This window comes from Zonotrichia albicollis, chromosome 6 (assembly GCF_047830755.1).
Source record: "Zonotrichia albicollis isolate bZonAlb1 chromosome 6, bZonAlb1.hap1, whole genome shotgun sequence".
Taxonomy (NCBI): Eukaryota; Metazoa; Chordata; class Aves; order Passeriformes; family Passerellidae; genus Zonotrichia; species Zonotrichia albicollis.
The window spans coordinates 19820176-19838866 of NC_133824.1; the positions used below are offsets into that span (position 1 = coordinate 19820176).

Below are 18691 nucleotides of genomic sequence, written 5' to 3' on the forward strand. Positions count from 1 at the left end.
GACATGAAATGCATTATTTTTGCCAAACACAATTTAGCAGAAAATGTCTGCTAAAATCCTGTTCTGAAGAGGAAAAATCTTGTTCCCCATCTCAGTTTGGAGGAGAAAGAGAACAAGGTCCTTTATAAATCTTGCTTCTGGAAACACTAGAGGCTTTCCCAGTTGTACATGATTGAGAAGGGATTCTGAGACAGACAGGCACTCACAAGTCTAAGCTTGTTCTCAAGTAGCTGGTCCATGAGCCAAACCCAAAACAATTTTTGAAAGCTGATCATTCTCTGTACAAAACACTTAAATGTCTTAAGTTTTATTGCAAGTGACAAAAATATATGACCAATTATTTAGGCTCTCTTGCTGCTTTTGAGGGAATTTTGCAGAGAAAAAAGCATGCTTTTTGAAGTCCCAGACACATAAAAGAAACGTGGCAGACCACTTCTACTGACAAGCTAACAGGCACATAAATTTCTGGCTAGACCTTACTCAAATGAAACTTGGTAAAAAACTTTCACTAAAGAATTCAAACTCTTTTTATTATTGCTTCTCATTCTTTACAGCTCCAAATCTCTCCTGACCTACAAAATAGCTGTATATTGTTATTTTAGAAAATTGGTTGTGCCAATTATTAGTCTCATAATATCTGGTATTTCAGGGGCTAGAACTATGTGTTTACCTGAGAATTTTGGATTTCATTTAAAAGGTAAGATTATGGTTCTTGTCCACATAATTTCCTGTGGAAAGCTAGAAAAGGTGAACTCAAAGGACTTAAAGAGGAATAAAAAGCATGAGTAAATAAAATAAACATATATTTATTACTATGATGAGCTCTAGAATTGGAAGTAATTTTTATTTTCTTAGTTTACATTTTGTGTTGCAACAGAAGAGATAACTGCACTCAGACACCCTGGCTTCCCCCTTTACAGCTCAGCAACTTGTGTTCGTTATTTCTCCCTTCTTGAACAGAGCTGTAGTTATGCTACACTTGACTTTCTGTGAAAACCTTGAAAAGTCATTTAATCTCCGTGTATTTTATTTCCCTCATTTCTAAAAAGGTGATGATAATAATATCTATATTAAATGTTTAGTGGGGCTTAGTTCAGGAATGTCTGTGCCGCATGTAGAGCTCCTTGACTGGACAGTACTACAGAAATTCTAGGTATTATTATTACACAGGAGTATTCCAGAAGGAAATAATGCAGTAGTGAATTCTTTGATAAAAAGAACACTCAAATTTGGATGGCATGATTTTCTATAAAAAAGAAAAAGAAGTCAAAATAGTTTCCTACTAGTGAATTTAACAACTACTCCTCCCACCACATCACTCTCATCTTGGGTTCCAACTGCATGTGAGCTACACATTCAATTCGCCCTCCAATTGCAAAATGGAAGGAGAACACCTCAAAAATGGAATAACGATTTTTCCTAAGGCATAACTATAATTTAAAGCACAACATTATGGAATGAAAATCAATGGCATTGTTGAGTTTATTTTATTAAAAATGTTTCCCTGTGTACAGTGACTGTGTGTATTGGGATGGTGCATCACAGTAAATTTCCATTAAGAAACAATGATTCACTTACCACAGTGAAAGCAGTAATAAGGTTAAACTCTTAAGTGGAAAGTAAGTCAAACTAAACCCCAGCAGGTTTTCTACTAGTGGCATAGCTAATGTTTTTGAAAATGTTCTAAATGCTCTCTCTCAAATATATGTATTATACATTGCAGTATTGTTAATTATATCCATTTTCTCTTTTATACACTTCCCCAGGAGATCAGTGAAGAATGGAAAACTTACTTATAGTGAATTTCAGATTTAATGAGACAAAGATGGTTCAATATATATGACAAAATGATGTGCTCTCGCCATATTTGATAGGTAATTATTTTTTATACTCTAATGGCTACCATTTTGAAAATAATTAATGTATTATTTGTGTAATTAATAGATAATCAATCAAGTAAGGAAATACTCTGGCTACATCATGGTGGATAACACTATGCTGTTTAACATCTCTGGAGCTTTTGGCATGATATCATACCATATATGTATAAAAAGATTTAACTTGAGAGATTTATGCACAAAATATGTAAGATTGGTATAGCACTACTCTGTTTGTGTGTATGTGTGTGTGTGTGTATACTAATATAAAAAAAAAATTAGATTTAAATAAAGCTTTTCTGAAATTAGATTTTTAAATTCATAGTTCTGCACTTAAATAAATGCCACAATTTTCTACAGGAATAAAAATGTCCAGCATTTCCTATAGAAAATATGCACCTGTAGCTGTGAAGTTCTGCAGGTCTATCAACAGCCCTTCCTAATCACTTGCTTTGAAGTTTGCTGATAGATCAAACAGAATCACCATGACTTTTTTTCCCCATTAGCAGAAGACTCCAAATAATTACAAAATAGTATTGATATCATAAGAAAACTCAAAATTGCTTTTACAAGTGGACAAGTTCAGGAATCTGAAAACCACTGACTTTATCTACAATGGCACACCCTTCTCACTAATCATCATTATTGAAAAATGAAGAGTCAAGGAATGACTAAATGGGAAGAAAATAATATTTCTGCTGATGTTTTCTTGAATGTTTGTACAAAACAAAGTACATTTAGAAGTGTTGGCAGCATACTCTTTGAGGTGCATATTTAAGAAATTGTCCATCCCCTTGAGACTGCTGTTGCCGTAGATACCCTGGTGTACTAGTGGAAGAGAAAACACCTCTTTACCTCTAAAGCTCAACAATGACTTGTGATTCCTTTCTTATTCTTTGGTCAAAGATCACTTGCAGAGTAAAGTGACCTGTAATGATGACTTGGGTGAGGGTTTATTTAGAAACTATGAAGAGAAGAAAATTGCACAGTTCTGCCAGGTGTGTTTGCTAAATTAGCCCTCTTTCCTGAATGTTACCACTACTTACAGGAAATGGAACAAAACATGCAACCTCCACTAACTCAGTTGCACAGCTGAACACTGGCCTTCGGTTGAAAGAGCTTATCATCTGAATAAAGCATTGTGACTACAATCTTTTCCCTCTTTTTTATTAATCTTCAGGCTTAGGCTTAGGATGTGGCCTAGATTAATGCAAATTTCACAGTCTGTATGTCTTTTCCACATATCTAGTCACCACAACCTTGTATGTTTTCTCATGTGCGCTAAATTTAGCTCACTGTAATTGTTACCTCAGATAGGCTGTTCTTGACTCATATGTGCAGACAGGTTATTAAACTGATGATCACACAAGACCTTAATTACCTTATGCTGAGAGTGAAGTTTGGAGTGAAGCTTTCTGAGACAAATATTCAGCTGCTTTTTTTTTTGCCCCTCCCCATTTCAGGGGGGTTGGGGTTGGAAATAGATCATCTTTAGGGTCTCCTCCAACCCAAGCCATTTGATGATTGTACGTTTTATACTGAGGTAGAAGGAAAGAATACTATTGCTTTTACAATCGTGGTGCAATTAGCCCTCTAAAGACCTCTTTTGCAAAAAATAATTAGAAATATTATTGTAAAGATTCAATAAAATAAACATGAGTGAACACATGCATAAAAATGAAAACATATCATTAAATATATACATGCATTTCATTATGTTATGTTAAAGATAAATATTTTATCCCACCATAAAGAAGAGTTTCTCTACGAAAGCTATGATAGTTTTTTTATTACCTTAAAATATTGCAGTTGTTTCTCAGCATTCATTGTTCCTTCATTTTCTTGTCTCAGACAGGAATTGAAGATGAAAAGCTCTGTATCTCTCAGCCACCCTTTCAGCTCTTTGATCCTGACCTCCAGCTGCCTTACCAGGCTGCCGCTTTCAGGCGAGAGCAGGTCACGTGGACCTAACCCACTGTGCCCTACCATTGTGTCTTGGATCTTCTCTCCTAGGGTTTTCTAATGCATCAGATAAAAAAAAAAAATACATAGATTAGTCTTATGTACCAAAACATATATAGGTTAATGTGCAACAACAAGAATCCCTTAAATAACTAGAGATGCTTTTTGATAATTATGACTAATATCAATTTCATTCTTTGTTTCTTTGTTTCAATACATTTCAATTTTCCTACCCTTGTTTCTCATTTATGCTGTTCTCTCTGGGTCACTGACTTTGCTAGAAGGATTATAAATTAGTGTTTACTAAGACTAATTAAGGACAGAAGAAGCAAAATTCTTCATAACTTTGTAAACTAGTTAGTCTACAGAATTGGTTGGTGACTTCAGACACTTATGGCTAAGAGTATAAGACCAGTATATACCAGTATATAACCAGTATAAGAGTTACTGGTTTCTAGACAGCAACAGAAAATATGAAAATCACTGAATTCACCAGACTCCTATCCAAGGCAGCATTAACATTTTTGGAGGAACACTGAGATATTTTTTGAGGTCTGAACAGTTAGGTTATAATTTTCATTCATGTAGCCCTGAGGCTGTATAGAGGAACAGTTAGGTCACAAAAGCTGGTTTGTTTTTAAGTGGTTGAACTCATTCAGACACCAAAAATCCTCACTGTTCCTGAACATAAGGCCAATTTTTTAGGCAACCAAATTCAAATTTCAGTTCTCCGTGTTAAGAATCCACTTTGAGATAATGAACCAGACAAAACGTTTGTCTGCTATTGCTAATGAAACTAATTTACTCCAGCTTCTCAAAGTAATACTTCTAATAACAGAATCACTGAATAACATTCTGATAGTGGACGCTGGGTGCTTAATGAATATTCTGAAGAGGCCAGGGATAGAAAGTTATCTTCCTTTTCAGTATTTCAAAAGGCAATCCTTTAACATCAGAAGAGAGATGTGCTGTTGCCTGCTTCTCCTATGCCAAGCAGTGTTTTATCTGACCTATAAGAGGCTGTCAGGCTGACACTTATTATAAGCACTAGATCTGTGTTACTGATTGTAGAATATTGAATATACACTGACACTCACATCCAATAACGTTTTAAACTGATAATTAGTGGCAGTTAATTGTTGTAACATGAAGATACAGTTTTTGGTGACCCAGTATGTCTGTCTGTTGGAAGTGCATGCTATAAAAGTTACTGGAATATAATTTATAACAATGAAATTAGCTTCCAAAAATACGCTTTAAAACACAAGTAAAATTAGAGCAACAGATATTAATCTGCTACATGGCATTCTGTAAATCACATCTTTAGGAGATCATAACTGAAAACATGCTTTCTTGGCACCCTTCTATTTTCATGGTGCAAATATTGATAATTTGAAGACCCTCAGTGGAATCCAGCACAAGCTATTGTTTTTATGCTGCAACAAAAGTAGCAGCAGGAGGTGAAATCAATGCCCTTGGAGGGTAGGGTCACAAAAAAGAATTTATTGCCACTTTTTTGTTCTGGAACAGTTTGCAATCATAAATTCTTCATAAACAGAATACTTCAGAGAATGGTCCGTCTTCATAAATATACGACAGAGGACATCAATTTCATTTAATTCACAATTTGTGTCAGCACAGCAGATGCCAATGCCTGCCTTGATAGGGTTGTTTAATATGCAATTGAGACAGAGTAATATTCAGCACAGGGGACAAAATTTCACAGATTAAACTGTACGCACCACTGACATTTCATTCTAATGTATTTCCATTCCACAGTGTTCACCTTAGATGAAAGTAATATTAAAAACCATATCCCTCTATTTTGCCATTGTTAGAAGTTAAAATCCTTGTCTTTAATTTTTTTCATGCCAATTAAAATGTAATCATGCCAATTAAAACAGTATGTCTAGTGCTGTTAGTTTCTGCAGAGGTTTTTATTAAATTAAACAAAACTCCATCAAACTCTGCTTATTATTCATGAAACTGCATTTAGCAGAAACACTGTAATATTATTTTTCTGTAAATTCTGAAATTAATGGCAAAACTTAATATGGAGGTATATTTTGATTTTAACATTTTAACTGAGAAGAAAAGGGCTTCAAAATTTTTAAGACAGTTTTCCTAGATTTTAAGAATTATGATCTTATTTCATAGTTTGATGTCCTACCAGCTTTAATCAGTGCCACTGAACTAAGCTGATTAAATACACTGAAATTCATAAATGTAAGGCTTATATCTAAAATTATTTAAAAAAAAAAGTTGTCATGATCAGATGCAAAAGATTGGGTTAGTAAGTATTTTCCAAATCAGTACATTTATTAACAATCAAACAAGTTCAAAATGCTTATGGTGATGCTGCAGATTAAAATTAAAAGTAATAAGCTCACTGCTCATAAGGCAAATTTTAACATTTTCTGAAAATTTGCACATTTAGAGGATCAACTGATTAGAAGCAACTCTGCTTAACTGAAAATCCCCACCCTGAAATGGCTATTGCATTACCACATCACCTAAAGTGACTTAAGTCAGTATTTAAAATGCTGTTGGGAGGCTGCATGTATATCTTACTAATAATATATTAGAAATATTTTTTAAACTAGGATAATAGCATGCAAAATTATGCAATGTAACTGTATTGCTAATATCACACATCTATAATTAATCATTTAAAGTAATTTATAAATTTATCTTACCCTTGATTTGAAGTGAAGGCAATTAAGGAGAGGAGTGGATGGAAAAATATATAGTTTGACCTCTCTCTCTCAGCTGTTTTACAACAATAGGACAATAGTGTCTCCTGCACAGTGCCATCACCGGTCTCTGGGTAACAGAATCCCTATATTGCTTTTTGCCAGATTCTTGTATCTCACTCTTTGGCTGAGACCCAGCCCATCATAGCGTGAAATGAATTACATGAAACTTTTTTGGCTTTTGTCAAAAGTGAGATGAATACAGCAGCATGAAACATATCCTGGCTGTATTCTCAGCTTCAGGTATGCAGATTTGTACTGAATCTGTGTATTTGTTTTTGAGCCATCAGTGTGACCTGAAATATGCAGTGACAACCCCACTTTTCATCTTAAAGGTATAGTAAATAGTTAAACAGTAGATGTCTCTAACATGTACCTTCAGAATAAATTCTATTAACATTCACTCAAGCATGACAGTCAGTGTATATCAGATATACTGCATTATAGTTGACTTGGTGCATACCCATAATACATGGCATATTTTACTTACATTTTTTATGTATTAAAGAACTAAAATTATTAAAGTCAGACAGGAGACAAGCACGGAATAAAAAAAATCAACAGAAAAGGAAAAGGCTATGGAGTTTTTATAATAGAATGAGTAGCTTGTTTGAAATATACGTGGTGGATTGAAAGAGAGATATTTGTGCTCCAAATTAGAAATCAGACAGACAGTGTACTTCAACACACAAAAATGTACACAAAACCCACAAACAGTAATAAAAATGCAAATACCCCAAGCAGTTCCCATTTTTCATTAATTGAATCCACTTTTTCAAGGAGATCGTTTGGTAGTAAAACACCACTTTTCTTCAGAGCTTCAACCTTACTAAGCAGTTCCATCTTTTTTGGGTGCCTGATTGACATTTCTACATTGTATCTCTAAAATGAAAAGAAATGTATAGTATTAGCTGCTGCAGAGAGTTTTTTCCATAAAAAAATAAACTTTAATTGTATGTGCCCAGTTATGATCATGCTCCATCTGACATTTTCTCATTTTATTTTTTTTAAGCACACAACCTTCTCATAACATATCATAAGAGATTTCGGTACCAAGCACGTAGAGTTCTGGGAGGCACATCTATACAGGTGGTTAGCAATTGATTACACATAGTAATATTCACTCTCTCACAATATTCACTTGTACAATAATATCCACTAACACTCTCCCATCTGAAGCTTGATCTGCCTTTGTCTCATTCAGGTTAGTGGTATCTTATTTTTAAAACATGCTACTTCAGCAAGCAACACTGAGGTTCTTCATGTAAAACAAACCAAAATGAAACTAGAAACCCCAAGGAAATAATTTCATACTTCTGTTTCCTCTAGAGTTTATTTATTCTCTCTCCCATTGTGGTTTCTGTGTCACACATGGGCCTGAAAATGTGAGAGTTTGACCTTCAAAAAACAATTAGAAATAGTTCCCCTAAAACACAATACCAGTTACTTGATTTTTATTGCATCAACCAACAGGAACAGTGAACTGGCCAACAAATGAGAACAGCCACAATGTTAACACAGTCCAATAGTTTCTTCAAGTTGAAAATACCTTCTATCTGTACACTGTTATTTATTGTTAAAAAACAAAGACAAAAAGAACAGAGAAAACAGGTATAAAACTAGAAGCTTCTTTCAGAAATTCTTTCATAGGACTTTCTAAATATTTAGGTCTATATTATTTACATAGTCTATAAAAATGTGCTCTAATATACAGACAAACTAGAAAATAAATATTTTTCTTAAAATTGTATTCTCTGGAAACCTGACTTAACTATTACGTATAATGGCTACTATAGTGGTTAATTATGTTTTCATAGTTGGTATAGTAAATTAAAAAAAAAATTAACACACAGGAATCCACATATACATATCCTCCATATAGTTAAGCTAATTAAGTGTGAAAAGACTCATTGAAATGAAACTTCTGATATGGCCAAAAATGTGCCTTTTACTGAAAGAAGAGAGTTCAGTACATATACTTGCAAAGGTGTTTACAAGACTTACATAAATTATGCAAAGCTATTAGAAAATTGCTTCCTAAACATTAAGCTTTCTTTGCTTCAAATTCAGTCAAGAAAACTGCTATTGCAGCTCATACTGAAAATGTTAATAACTGGGATAAATATAAAAATTAAATGAAAATTAGGAATGTTTAAAACATGGGTGCCTTTGCCAGATCCAAGAGCATGCTCTGTAGGAAAACAAAGCAAAAATACAATTGCAGACAGCTTAAAGAAAATAATAAAGGTGTGAAATCACTGTTTCAGCTAACAGGTTCTCAGCATTTCCATGCATATGTTTGCATATTGTTAGTTTCATATTTTAATCTCTCATTTACACAACACATGCACATCATTTGTATTATGTAAACTTCAGCAAATATTAGTCATTTGTGGATCATAGAGCAAATGTTTTAAATGAGGTGATTTAAACCATTTCTCATTATTAATGAACACTGATCAGGTGTCTGCGTATCCAAAATTGCATGAATATGCATGGTAAAACCCAAGGAATTGTTTATGAAGACTTGCCTTTTGACACTCGCTGTGCTGTGGCTGAGGTTTGAGATGTGTACAGCTGTGGGCAGCGCCTACACCAGGCTGGGCACTAGGGCTGGACCCCAAGAGGCAGCACCATTTTATTCGACTGATGTGTTCAACAAGTATGATTCCTGGTCCTGTTTTATTGCCTTCTCGGCTAGAATGGCTGCTGGAGGAGATTACAATCTTCTTTATGTAATCTGATTTCTATTTAAAGATGATATAGCCGAAAAGGATTTGCATAATTATTTCCATAAGTACATGTAATATCAAAGGGAATCCAGAGTCCAATTTGCTAGGCACTGAAACCCAGTACGCGCGACTCCCTTTCTTTTGTCAAGTGAATTAATAGACTGAGGGAGTCCTCTAGCTGTGTGTCACTGGTGCAGGCACAGCCAGTTACTGCTCATCACCTGCTCCAGGCTGGCACTGCCTGCTGCCTGGGCTGGGGATGTTCCTGGGCAGTGCAGGACTGATGACAAAATAAAACACACTGCATGTTTCAATGCTCTTGTTAACTTAGAAAGGAAGACATTTCATTTAATTTTGGACTAGATAAAATAATTCAGTGCTGCATAATCCAAACACTGTGACAGATGTTATAAAAGGTTATTACATTAAAAACTAAATAAGCTAAGTTTTATGTACATGCTGTCTTCGTCACCGTGTAACCTACTGTATAAAAAAGCATGACAAAATTGCTGATTGACAGAAAATGCATTATACAGTAACAGTAAAAGATGAGAGATTTCAGTTGATTATCAGATGTATTGGTATATGACTGAGAGTCAGTATTGTTTCACTCCTGGATATTTAATATGCAGTGCATATTTTAGGTTAAGGGAAGAGCTTAATGTAAAGGAGTTATGGTTTGAGAACTGATAGCATGAGATGCTATTGCTAATGCTATTTTTTTAATCCATTAAACACCTACACTCTGAGCAGTTGCATGGAAAAATTAGCTACCAGCTCTATCAGTGCTGCACAACCCTAGTCTGGTAGGACTACTTAATCCTGTGGTGAGAAGATAATTTAATCTTCAGATTCATTCTTTCCTCAGCTTTAAGTGAGCAAAGACTGCTCTATTGTGACAGTCTGTGGATGTTATGATATAGATTACTGTTTAATAGTCAAAAATGAGATTAAGCAAGTTAAGGTCGCAGTTTTCTTGCAACAACCACAATAATAAATAAATGGGTAATATTTAATTTCCCACAACACCTGTCATATAACCTGGGAAAAAAAAAAACCCAAACAAAAAATACTGTAAAAACTGCAAAATATTTACAGCATGATTAGCTGCGTGCTTGTGTGCTTGGTTTTGTATGCCCGAGGACACTCTAAATAAATCCAAAACATTGTTATGTAAGTTAAAGAATTTGGCCTTTTATTCCTTCTCTCTCAATATGATCAATACTTCTCGAAGCACAAAGAAAGGAGTTAAAATAAATGCAGTACCATTTATCCATGAAGAAGTTTGGCAAAAATATTTAAACCAGAAGTTGAATTCCAAAACAAAGCAAGTTAAAACCTTATTTCCCCTGATAAAAACATTCTAGGAAATAAAGGCAGGCTGATTGAGACACATTTTTCAACACTTTATGCTAAACTGTGTCTTTTTTTCTTTTTTTATTTTCTTTAAAAAATTATATAAAACATTTTTTGTGTGAAAAATCACACCCGAAAATTCTGTCCAAATGGAGACTGGAACAATGCCTTGTAACAGTGTTAATTGTCACCATGGAAACCAGAAGAATAAGCCATTTTGAAACTGGTATAGAAGGCACACATTGAGCAACTCAAGCATTTTTCAGCCTCCCTCGGTGTTAAGGAACAAGATGCCTAGTCACTGAGAGGTCAGAGAAAGAAATCATCATGAAAGGTTCGTAGATGTGCACTGTCTGGTAAACAATAAAAAAATCTGTACACAGTTAACAACTCTGTAAGACTGTGCACTGCATCTTTCAGAAAGAGAAACACCACAAAAAGATGATCAGGAGATCAGCAGATTCCACCCCTTGAGCAAAACTTTAGGGCAATATTATGCGAACCTTGCCCCTAAAGCTCCCTGGGAATTCTGTTGTTGTAATAAAACTTCAGAAAAGAAAAGAAAAAAAAAAAGCCTGCATGATGGAATTCAAAATAATGCTCTAAAAGCACACAGAGAGATTAAGACATCCATTGTAAGACTTTTGTATGGTGCTTCTGTTGGTTATAGTGAAAAGAGACCAGACATACTGAACACACAGTGGAGCTATGGCTACGAAGTACAGAAGAATTAAGCCAATGAACTTTCTCCATTACTGAAATAAGGGTGTGCTATTTGTAGATGTTCTGCATTCCATCATTCACATGCTAACAAAGTATCTTCAGTCACATGGCACTGTAGGATATACAACTGAGATCACAACTGAGTGACTCGCAACATTAGTTTTACCTGCATTGAAATTCAACATTTTAAAGATTTGCCTTTTGGGGCATTTTGACTGTGGCAGATACCAATAAATACAGACATATACCCTTGGTGTCTGCACATGCATGCACAGTCAGCAATGGCCCACATTTGCAAAATATACTGCATGCAAAAAATTGAATAAATAATATTCTGCAAGCAAATTCACCAAATACATAACAAAAATATATACATATATACAGACACACATACACACACACACACACACACACACACACACACACACACACACACACAAACATATATATATATATGTATGCATACATAGCAATATTTGTCCATCATCTCTTCACACACATTCTCACTTTGCTTTCTGGATAATGTTTGCACTCTTCATGCTAGGCTTCATGGTGGCCCCTTAGGAAGCCCATGCCTAATGCCATTCAGTGGTGAACAAAGAGTCTTTTTATTCTAAAGTCCAGGGTCCAAAGCTCAGCTGTATACAAGCAAAGTGAAGGAATCTGCTAGAGGCCAGCCTACCCTTCACAATAGCTCTTAATGCTTCTACCTTTTTGGTACTGTCAGTGTGAAACATTTTAGACACTGTCCAGAAGCTTAGTTATATTTCTTATGTTGTCAATAGCACTAGAACCTCTGGACAACATTCAAGATCTGGGCAGTGTGATCTGTCTAGATGAAAAGCAGTTTCTGTTTCTTTCAAACTTCATGTATTTCTGCATTAGCAATTTATGGCAAATAATTGCACAGAGAAATTATAAAGACTCCTACAATTGTCCTTGTAAATTAATAATAGGCTTTCTTGATTGGGATAAATTTGCTGCTGAGCCTTTGGAAAAATTAAAAAGTGCAATGTCATTTAAAATTGCCAGAACTCACAGAGCAAATTACATCTGAGGTTAAGAATCAGTTTTTCCTCTTCTAGTTTATTCCATTTGCATGATCTGGAAATCATATTACATTGGCTATGTATTGTTAATTGGACATAGATTGCATTATCTTTGATATAAATCAAACTACAAATATTAAAATGAATTGCAAATTCTGTAATAGAAGATCATAAAACAATCTTTTTTAAGTATCTCCCATTAATAATTTAATTCCAATTATATCACTCGGAAAACTCAAGAAGGAGAGTGCTAACTTATTTCCATTTGCCTTTTTCCCCTACAAATAAGCACAACAGCACAATATGTATTTGTGTGAGAGTGCATGTGCATATGGGTGCACGCCTATAACACAAAACAAATCTTAGCACTTTCATGTTAAACCCCTACAGACACCTGAGGTTTTTATGTTTCAGAAACTAACAAATGCAGATTACACGTCTGCTATGCATTTCCTTCTGTGGCAGCTTGAGAAATAAACACATTGAAAGAAATATTAAGCAACTTCATGAACTGAATTTTGCCTACATTAAAAAATTATGCAGTTGGTATTCATTGTTCTGCCTTTTTTTTTAAAGAAAAGTGATCCCAACACTTTAAATTTTACTATATATGTAATATCTTTTTGAAGACTTTGTGTGCCCTTTAATGAATTTATATTAAATATTTAATACTGTTTAGGGCATATCCACTACTACCAAAAACAGTTATATTCCCAGCAGTCCCACTGTTTCAGGCAGAGGGCTTGATTGATCCTCCTAGCCTGAATTGAGTAGAATGAAAAGAAGCAGTTGGAAAATAGCTGCAATCATTTAATGCAGATGACCTCTGACAGGCTCACAGCTCTTCTATCTGAACAGAAATTTGCATGGGGTCTCTGTGCAGAGGAACAATGTAACCTAAATGGTAGACAATCTTTATTCTAATGAAGTGGGTGTCAAGGTCAATGTAAAACTGCAATGATAAATGGTGCACCACTAGGCAAGAGAAGTTGCATAGGCATTGTAGTGCTTTCACATTAATTGAAGGCTGAAATGCACCGAGTGAAAGCACAAGACTCTCTTTTCACCATAATGTGTTAATGCACAAATGTTTAAATGTTTTATTCAAGCCCCTAGCCTGTTGGCACAAATCTTATTGCAAACAAAAATACAATAGTTGGCCAATAACCAGAAAAATAGAACTTTTTATTAGCTTGCCTTATTTCTTGAATCCCTAACAACTTCCACAAGCTACTCAGAGTACCAAAAGAATAACAAGTCTCCAGACACCTAATGTAATTCCCATGATCCTTTTTCTATTTAGGATATCTGTCTTTAATTAGTTCCAAACAAGCAAGCCTTTAGACAAGTCTTCATTAGATACCATTCCCAATGAACTAACTGCAAGAAGAAAAGTCATGCTTCAATATTATTATTTCCCAGATTCCAAGTTTTCTTTTAGTATATAGTTAACATCTCCAGGTGCCTTTTGTTCTCTCAAAGAATTAGACCAGTAAAACTGGGTTTTGTAATGCAAAGAGTTGTGTGCCTAGAGTGGGGACTAAACTACAATCTGTTATTGTGGCTTTGTCAAAACTGCAATACAACTATAATTATAGTACTTCATCAGTCGATCAAGCAATTTGTGGAAGGCAGTACATTTTGTCTTATAAAAATGAGGAGGACAGTAAGCTGCTTTTTAAAATCCTGAGCTGCTTAAGCTTGTTAAGGGTATATTGTTTGCTAATACACTCATTAGCAGCCAGGCATTTTAACTTCATCAATTAAACAGGAAATGGTGTTGCACCATTAGTTTCACAAAATGCTAAAAAACAGATAGCAGTCTACAGTTAGGAATTTTAGAAATTCTATTTTAACCTGCAAACTGCATTATACATTTCAAATCATTTTTATGCAGCGACATATACATGGGGAGTGTGTGGGTCTGTCTGTGCATGAACGTAGGTGGTGAAAGCCCTGCAGATAGTTTTGAAGCTAATTATATATATACACACACATACACCCACTTAAAATTTCCTAAGTCCCCTAAGGATTGCTACTGAAGAACAACGTCATTTTTTGACACCGATGAACATTTACTCATCTGAGTAATCCCAAGCATGACAGAAGTTTATTCCTGTGAACTACTAACAGCTCTCCTGGATAGCTAACAGGTTCACAGTATGGATGACAATTTTTGAGTATTTATCAGCCTTTATAGTGTTAGGCTGTTCTGTGCAAATAGGCATTAACAATATGATTAGAGATACTAGACAAGGAGCTATAGTTTGTTATTAAAGAGGATCTGCAGTGCTTTCAGTTTCTGGGGATCTGTGAGTGGCACATACTATACAACACCATTTCTATTTTACAACTCGCCTGAGCAAGGGAATTTTCCATATGGAAATCAGTCTTCAGGATATTGCAATTCAGAGAATAAACTCCGCTGGAGGGGGGGTGGGAGGGTGGGTGAGGGCGGAGGATGGGAGAATTGTAGTGTAAAGGAAAAAAAAAACCCAACCCCAAAAATCCCCACGTTAGTGATGAAACTGTTTAAAAAACTGTACAGCTTCATCTGTGTGTGATTTGTCAGGTCTGAAGCTTTGACGTGCCCAAGGGGCAGACCCCAGCGGGGCGCAGGCTGCAGAGCTAAATAGCTGTGAAAGAAGTCTTAATGTAGGATGGAATTCAAACTAACCTTGACATGACCTCGGGAAAAATATGCAAAAAGTAAAATGAATGCACTCTGCAAGATACATCCTAATTTTGTGGCCGAGCTGGTTAGTTTCACAAACATAACTGGGACTTTAAATGCAAAATAAAATGCGAGGAAAAAGGGGAAACTTCGGAATTCAGAGTAAAAACTCAAGCAGGCATGGGGTGTTGCTGTGGAGGCATATGAATCATTTGGAAACAATCCAAATAAAAACCAACACCGAACAATATTGTTGTCAGCTTGTCTATTCAGGAAAATTGTTTTTTTAGGTTGAATATAAATGACACAAAGCCAAGATTACATCATTGCATTACAAAGTCTGTTGTGGCTTTTAGCCGAACAAGCCCCATGGATCTACTGGCTGATGGCAGTAATTCAGTAAGAAGTTTAAAAGGCTTGGTTGTTTTGGTTTTTTTTCTTTTTTTTTTTAAGCCTTGTTAGTCTAAATATAGCAGAATTTTTCTCAAATATTGATTATTTAATTTTTTAAAAACCACATCCCTAAGTTTGTTCTGCAAGCTTACTACTTTATACAAACAATAAAAATTTGAGTGGGTGTATTAAGCCTTGATTTGGCTTTATTATGCATTTGGCCTGTCTTGCACAGTGTTCAGTTAAGCAGGAAGACATCCACCTTAATATAGCAGCCAAGAACTGGCTTACTCACTAGATATATGGAAATTGTAATTGAGTGTCAACTTGCGTGGAAATTCAATCCCATTACCTTCAGAATGCAATTTTGTAGCAATACCAGTTATTTACTATACTATTAACCAGTTTTTAAACATAATTAAATTCTGAGAACACATAGCCAAAATACAGTCTTTTCAATTCATATGGCAAGGGTAATTCCAGCACCAGGTGCATAAGAGCCCACTAAATCCGAGCTGGCCACCCACCTACAATTAAAGGCAAAGCCTGGCAGGTATGTTAGAACATGGTGCCACTGCACAGGTTATAGTGCACTTCAGGTAAAGCCACAGAGTTGGTACACTTAATGTTTAAAAACCCATCAATCTTGTAAACCTATGTATTTTGCTGGGATCTTTGGCTGCTTTATGAAGGAATTTCTGAGACTGGTCTTGAACTGATTGCAACAATGCTGTTGGTTTTGAGTTTGTTTTCATATCTTGCACTAGAGGTGGGACTTCTGGTATAGACAAATACAGATGCAACCAACAAACATGCTTAACATATTAGACATCGATTTAGCTAAATTTACATGTATGTAGTTGCCTGGATAATTAATATTAATTTTTTTAAAATGGTGCTCTTCAGAAATTAATAGCTACTATACTGTTGGGTTAATGCTCAGGTATAGTTTTTTGAGGGAAAAAAAATCCCCACAGAGTAAGGGAGATTCCAAAACACTGGTGTATTACTACAGTCAGTCCATCATTAAGCAGAAAATGCAAGTGAAGTTGTAGAAAAAGATTGGCCTGGAAACAAAAAAAGTGTAGTTGCAGCTCCATCCTTGCCTGGATATTCTTGAAATCTCATACTGATGCACTTTTACATTTACATTTTTACAAACTAAAATACAACATTGTAAGATTATGGAGATTTTTTTGAGATATTCAAAGAAAATCATTTATAACCTGTTATCCTCTCTTCTTCTAAGCTCTGACTGCTGTTGCAGTATGCATGAAACACAAAATTGGAACTCCTCTACACAAAGATTTAATTCCAAATGCACCTACTATTGTCAGGCTGTATGTTACATGCATCATTCTGTTTTGAAATGGATGTTCTTGTGCATTTATCTTTCACAGACTGGCTCTTCTGAAGTCCTTATTCCATTGTTACCTTGCTAGATTGCTAATGGTGATCAGTAATATCCTTCCACGGGAGAAGCTTGACTGAAAATCTACAAATAAATTATTCACTCTTCCAGCAACACCACTGGGATGTGTTTGGGGTAGAATATCTCTGGATCCTCATCTTCTTACCTATTTGCTATATTTTTTCATGGGAGAAGAGGATTCCTGCTGGAAAAACATCCAAATGGAAATTGAAGCTCCTCAGATCAACAGAGGCAGAACTCAGTCTCCACCAAGGCACAGGTAATTCCACAAAGATCAGTACACACACTGCTTCAGGCACAGTGGCTTTAGTAATGCAAATAACTAGACCTTGTCAACTGTGAGAAAAGAAAGTCATCCATGGCCTGTGACAACAGCCCTACAGCCCTCACAGGCTGGTGAGCGACCCCAAGTCAAGGTCAGAAAAATTCTGCATCTGGCTTGCTCAGTCTCCAACCTCAGAACATGTGGATCTCAGTTTCCACTATCTGTATTATCTAGAGTACCTGTCGGATCTCAAGATCTCAGTCCTGAGATCTGAGCCTCCGAGACCAGCTTGGGGGTCTCGGGAGTCCTGGAATGTTGCCAGAAGTGTCTGGTAGCTGGACTTTAACCCTACACAGGAGACGACAAGGATGAGGGCTTCACCGGGTGAATGGTGAAGGGATTAGTTAATTAGAGAGTGAGACACAAGGTTTAGGATTTATGTACAGGGGGGTTTAGAGGAGTAAGATGGAGGAATTGGGGTGTGTCCTGTCCTCCTCCTTCTTCCTCCTCTCCTCCATCTTCTTTGGCCACGGTGGCACCTTTGGATTGGTTATTACTAAGGGTACACCGAGTTATAAGAATAGATGGTATTGGGGAAAAATGATAAATATTGTATACGTAACTAGGGGTATAAAGATACGTGGCGGTCCGTGGGACGGCACAGTGTGCCCATGGCTGACTGCCGTGCGGATCTTTGTTCGGCTGAGAGAACATCTTTTAGATAAACAATTAATAAACATAAAACCAGAAAGAAGAACTGAAGCCTCTTCTCGTCCTTTGATACGCGGGCTGCGTCAAGGCCACCTCCGGGCCACCTCCGGGCCTCCCAGGCCCCTCAAACAGCCGAGATAAACCGGACAAGTACCAACGTGATTTTTAAAGTAATTGAACTTTTTCCTAGACAACAGAACTTACACCTGTTTGACTGCCCATCCAAGTGATGATTGGAAAGGGTGCTGACAGCAGATTTCTCAATTTGCCCTGTAGTTGTAATGAAAAATGTTATTTTTATTTTAAATGTACATCCTGTACTGTATTAAATACAGTGAAAGCTATAGCTTCTACAATGTGCTATTTGATTTTTTCCTTATAATGCTCCTTGTGTTATGTCAAAGCTGGGACACGCACCAGGTCCATTGGAAGTGCTAAAAGATCTCCACTATCTAAAACACTGGCACATGCTGCAATTCCTCTTCCAGCAATACCATTACAACGACATCAAAACTATTACAAAACACATTAAAAGGTAAGTCTTATAGTTAACTGCTTATGCTCATCTGCAGAGAGCCATACTCTGAAACTTTCAAGAGACACAACAAATAATAGTGATTCTCTTTGCCAGTACACATTAATGTTACTAAAACAAAAGGAGAAATTTGGCACCCTGCACTCCCAATCTTATCAGTATTTACAATGAAATAATCTCATTTTAAAAGAATTTTATAAGTTGTTAAGAACTCAGTATTTCATTTCTA

The 18691-nt window shown here is 35.8% G+C and overlaps 1 protein-coding gene and 1 long non-coding RNA gene across 6 annotated transcripts in view; one reads left to right on the forward strand and one right to left on the reverse strand.

The window, feature by feature from the left end:
- The window catches only part of LOC141729347 (uncharacterized), a 40137-nt gene extending 21673 nt beyond the window's left edge, over positions 1–18464 (forward strand). Inside the window, exons 2-4 of the long non-coding RNA XR_012580762.1 lie at positions 1767–1874; positions 17126–17210; positions 18332–18464. This is a non-coding gene — a long non-coding RNA (uncharacterized LOC141729347). The remainder of the gene's footprint in view (positions 1–1766; positions 1875–17125; positions 17211–18331) is intronic.
- AKAP6 (A-kinase anchoring protein 6) overlaps positions 1–18691 on the reverse strand; it is a 258549-nt gene that overhangs the window by 40182 nt on the left and 199676 nt on the right. For all 5 annotated transcript variants that reach the window (XM_074542704.1, XM_005479848.4, XM_005479847.4 and 2 more), the window contains exons 10-11: positions 7328–7474; positions 3672–3896 (exon numbers count right to left, since the gene is read on the reverse strand). In XM_074542704.1, the coding sequence (XP_074398805.1) occupies positions 3672–3896; positions 7328–7474 (372 nt within the window). The remainder of the gene's footprint in view (positions 1–3671; positions 3897–7327; positions 7475–18691) is intronic.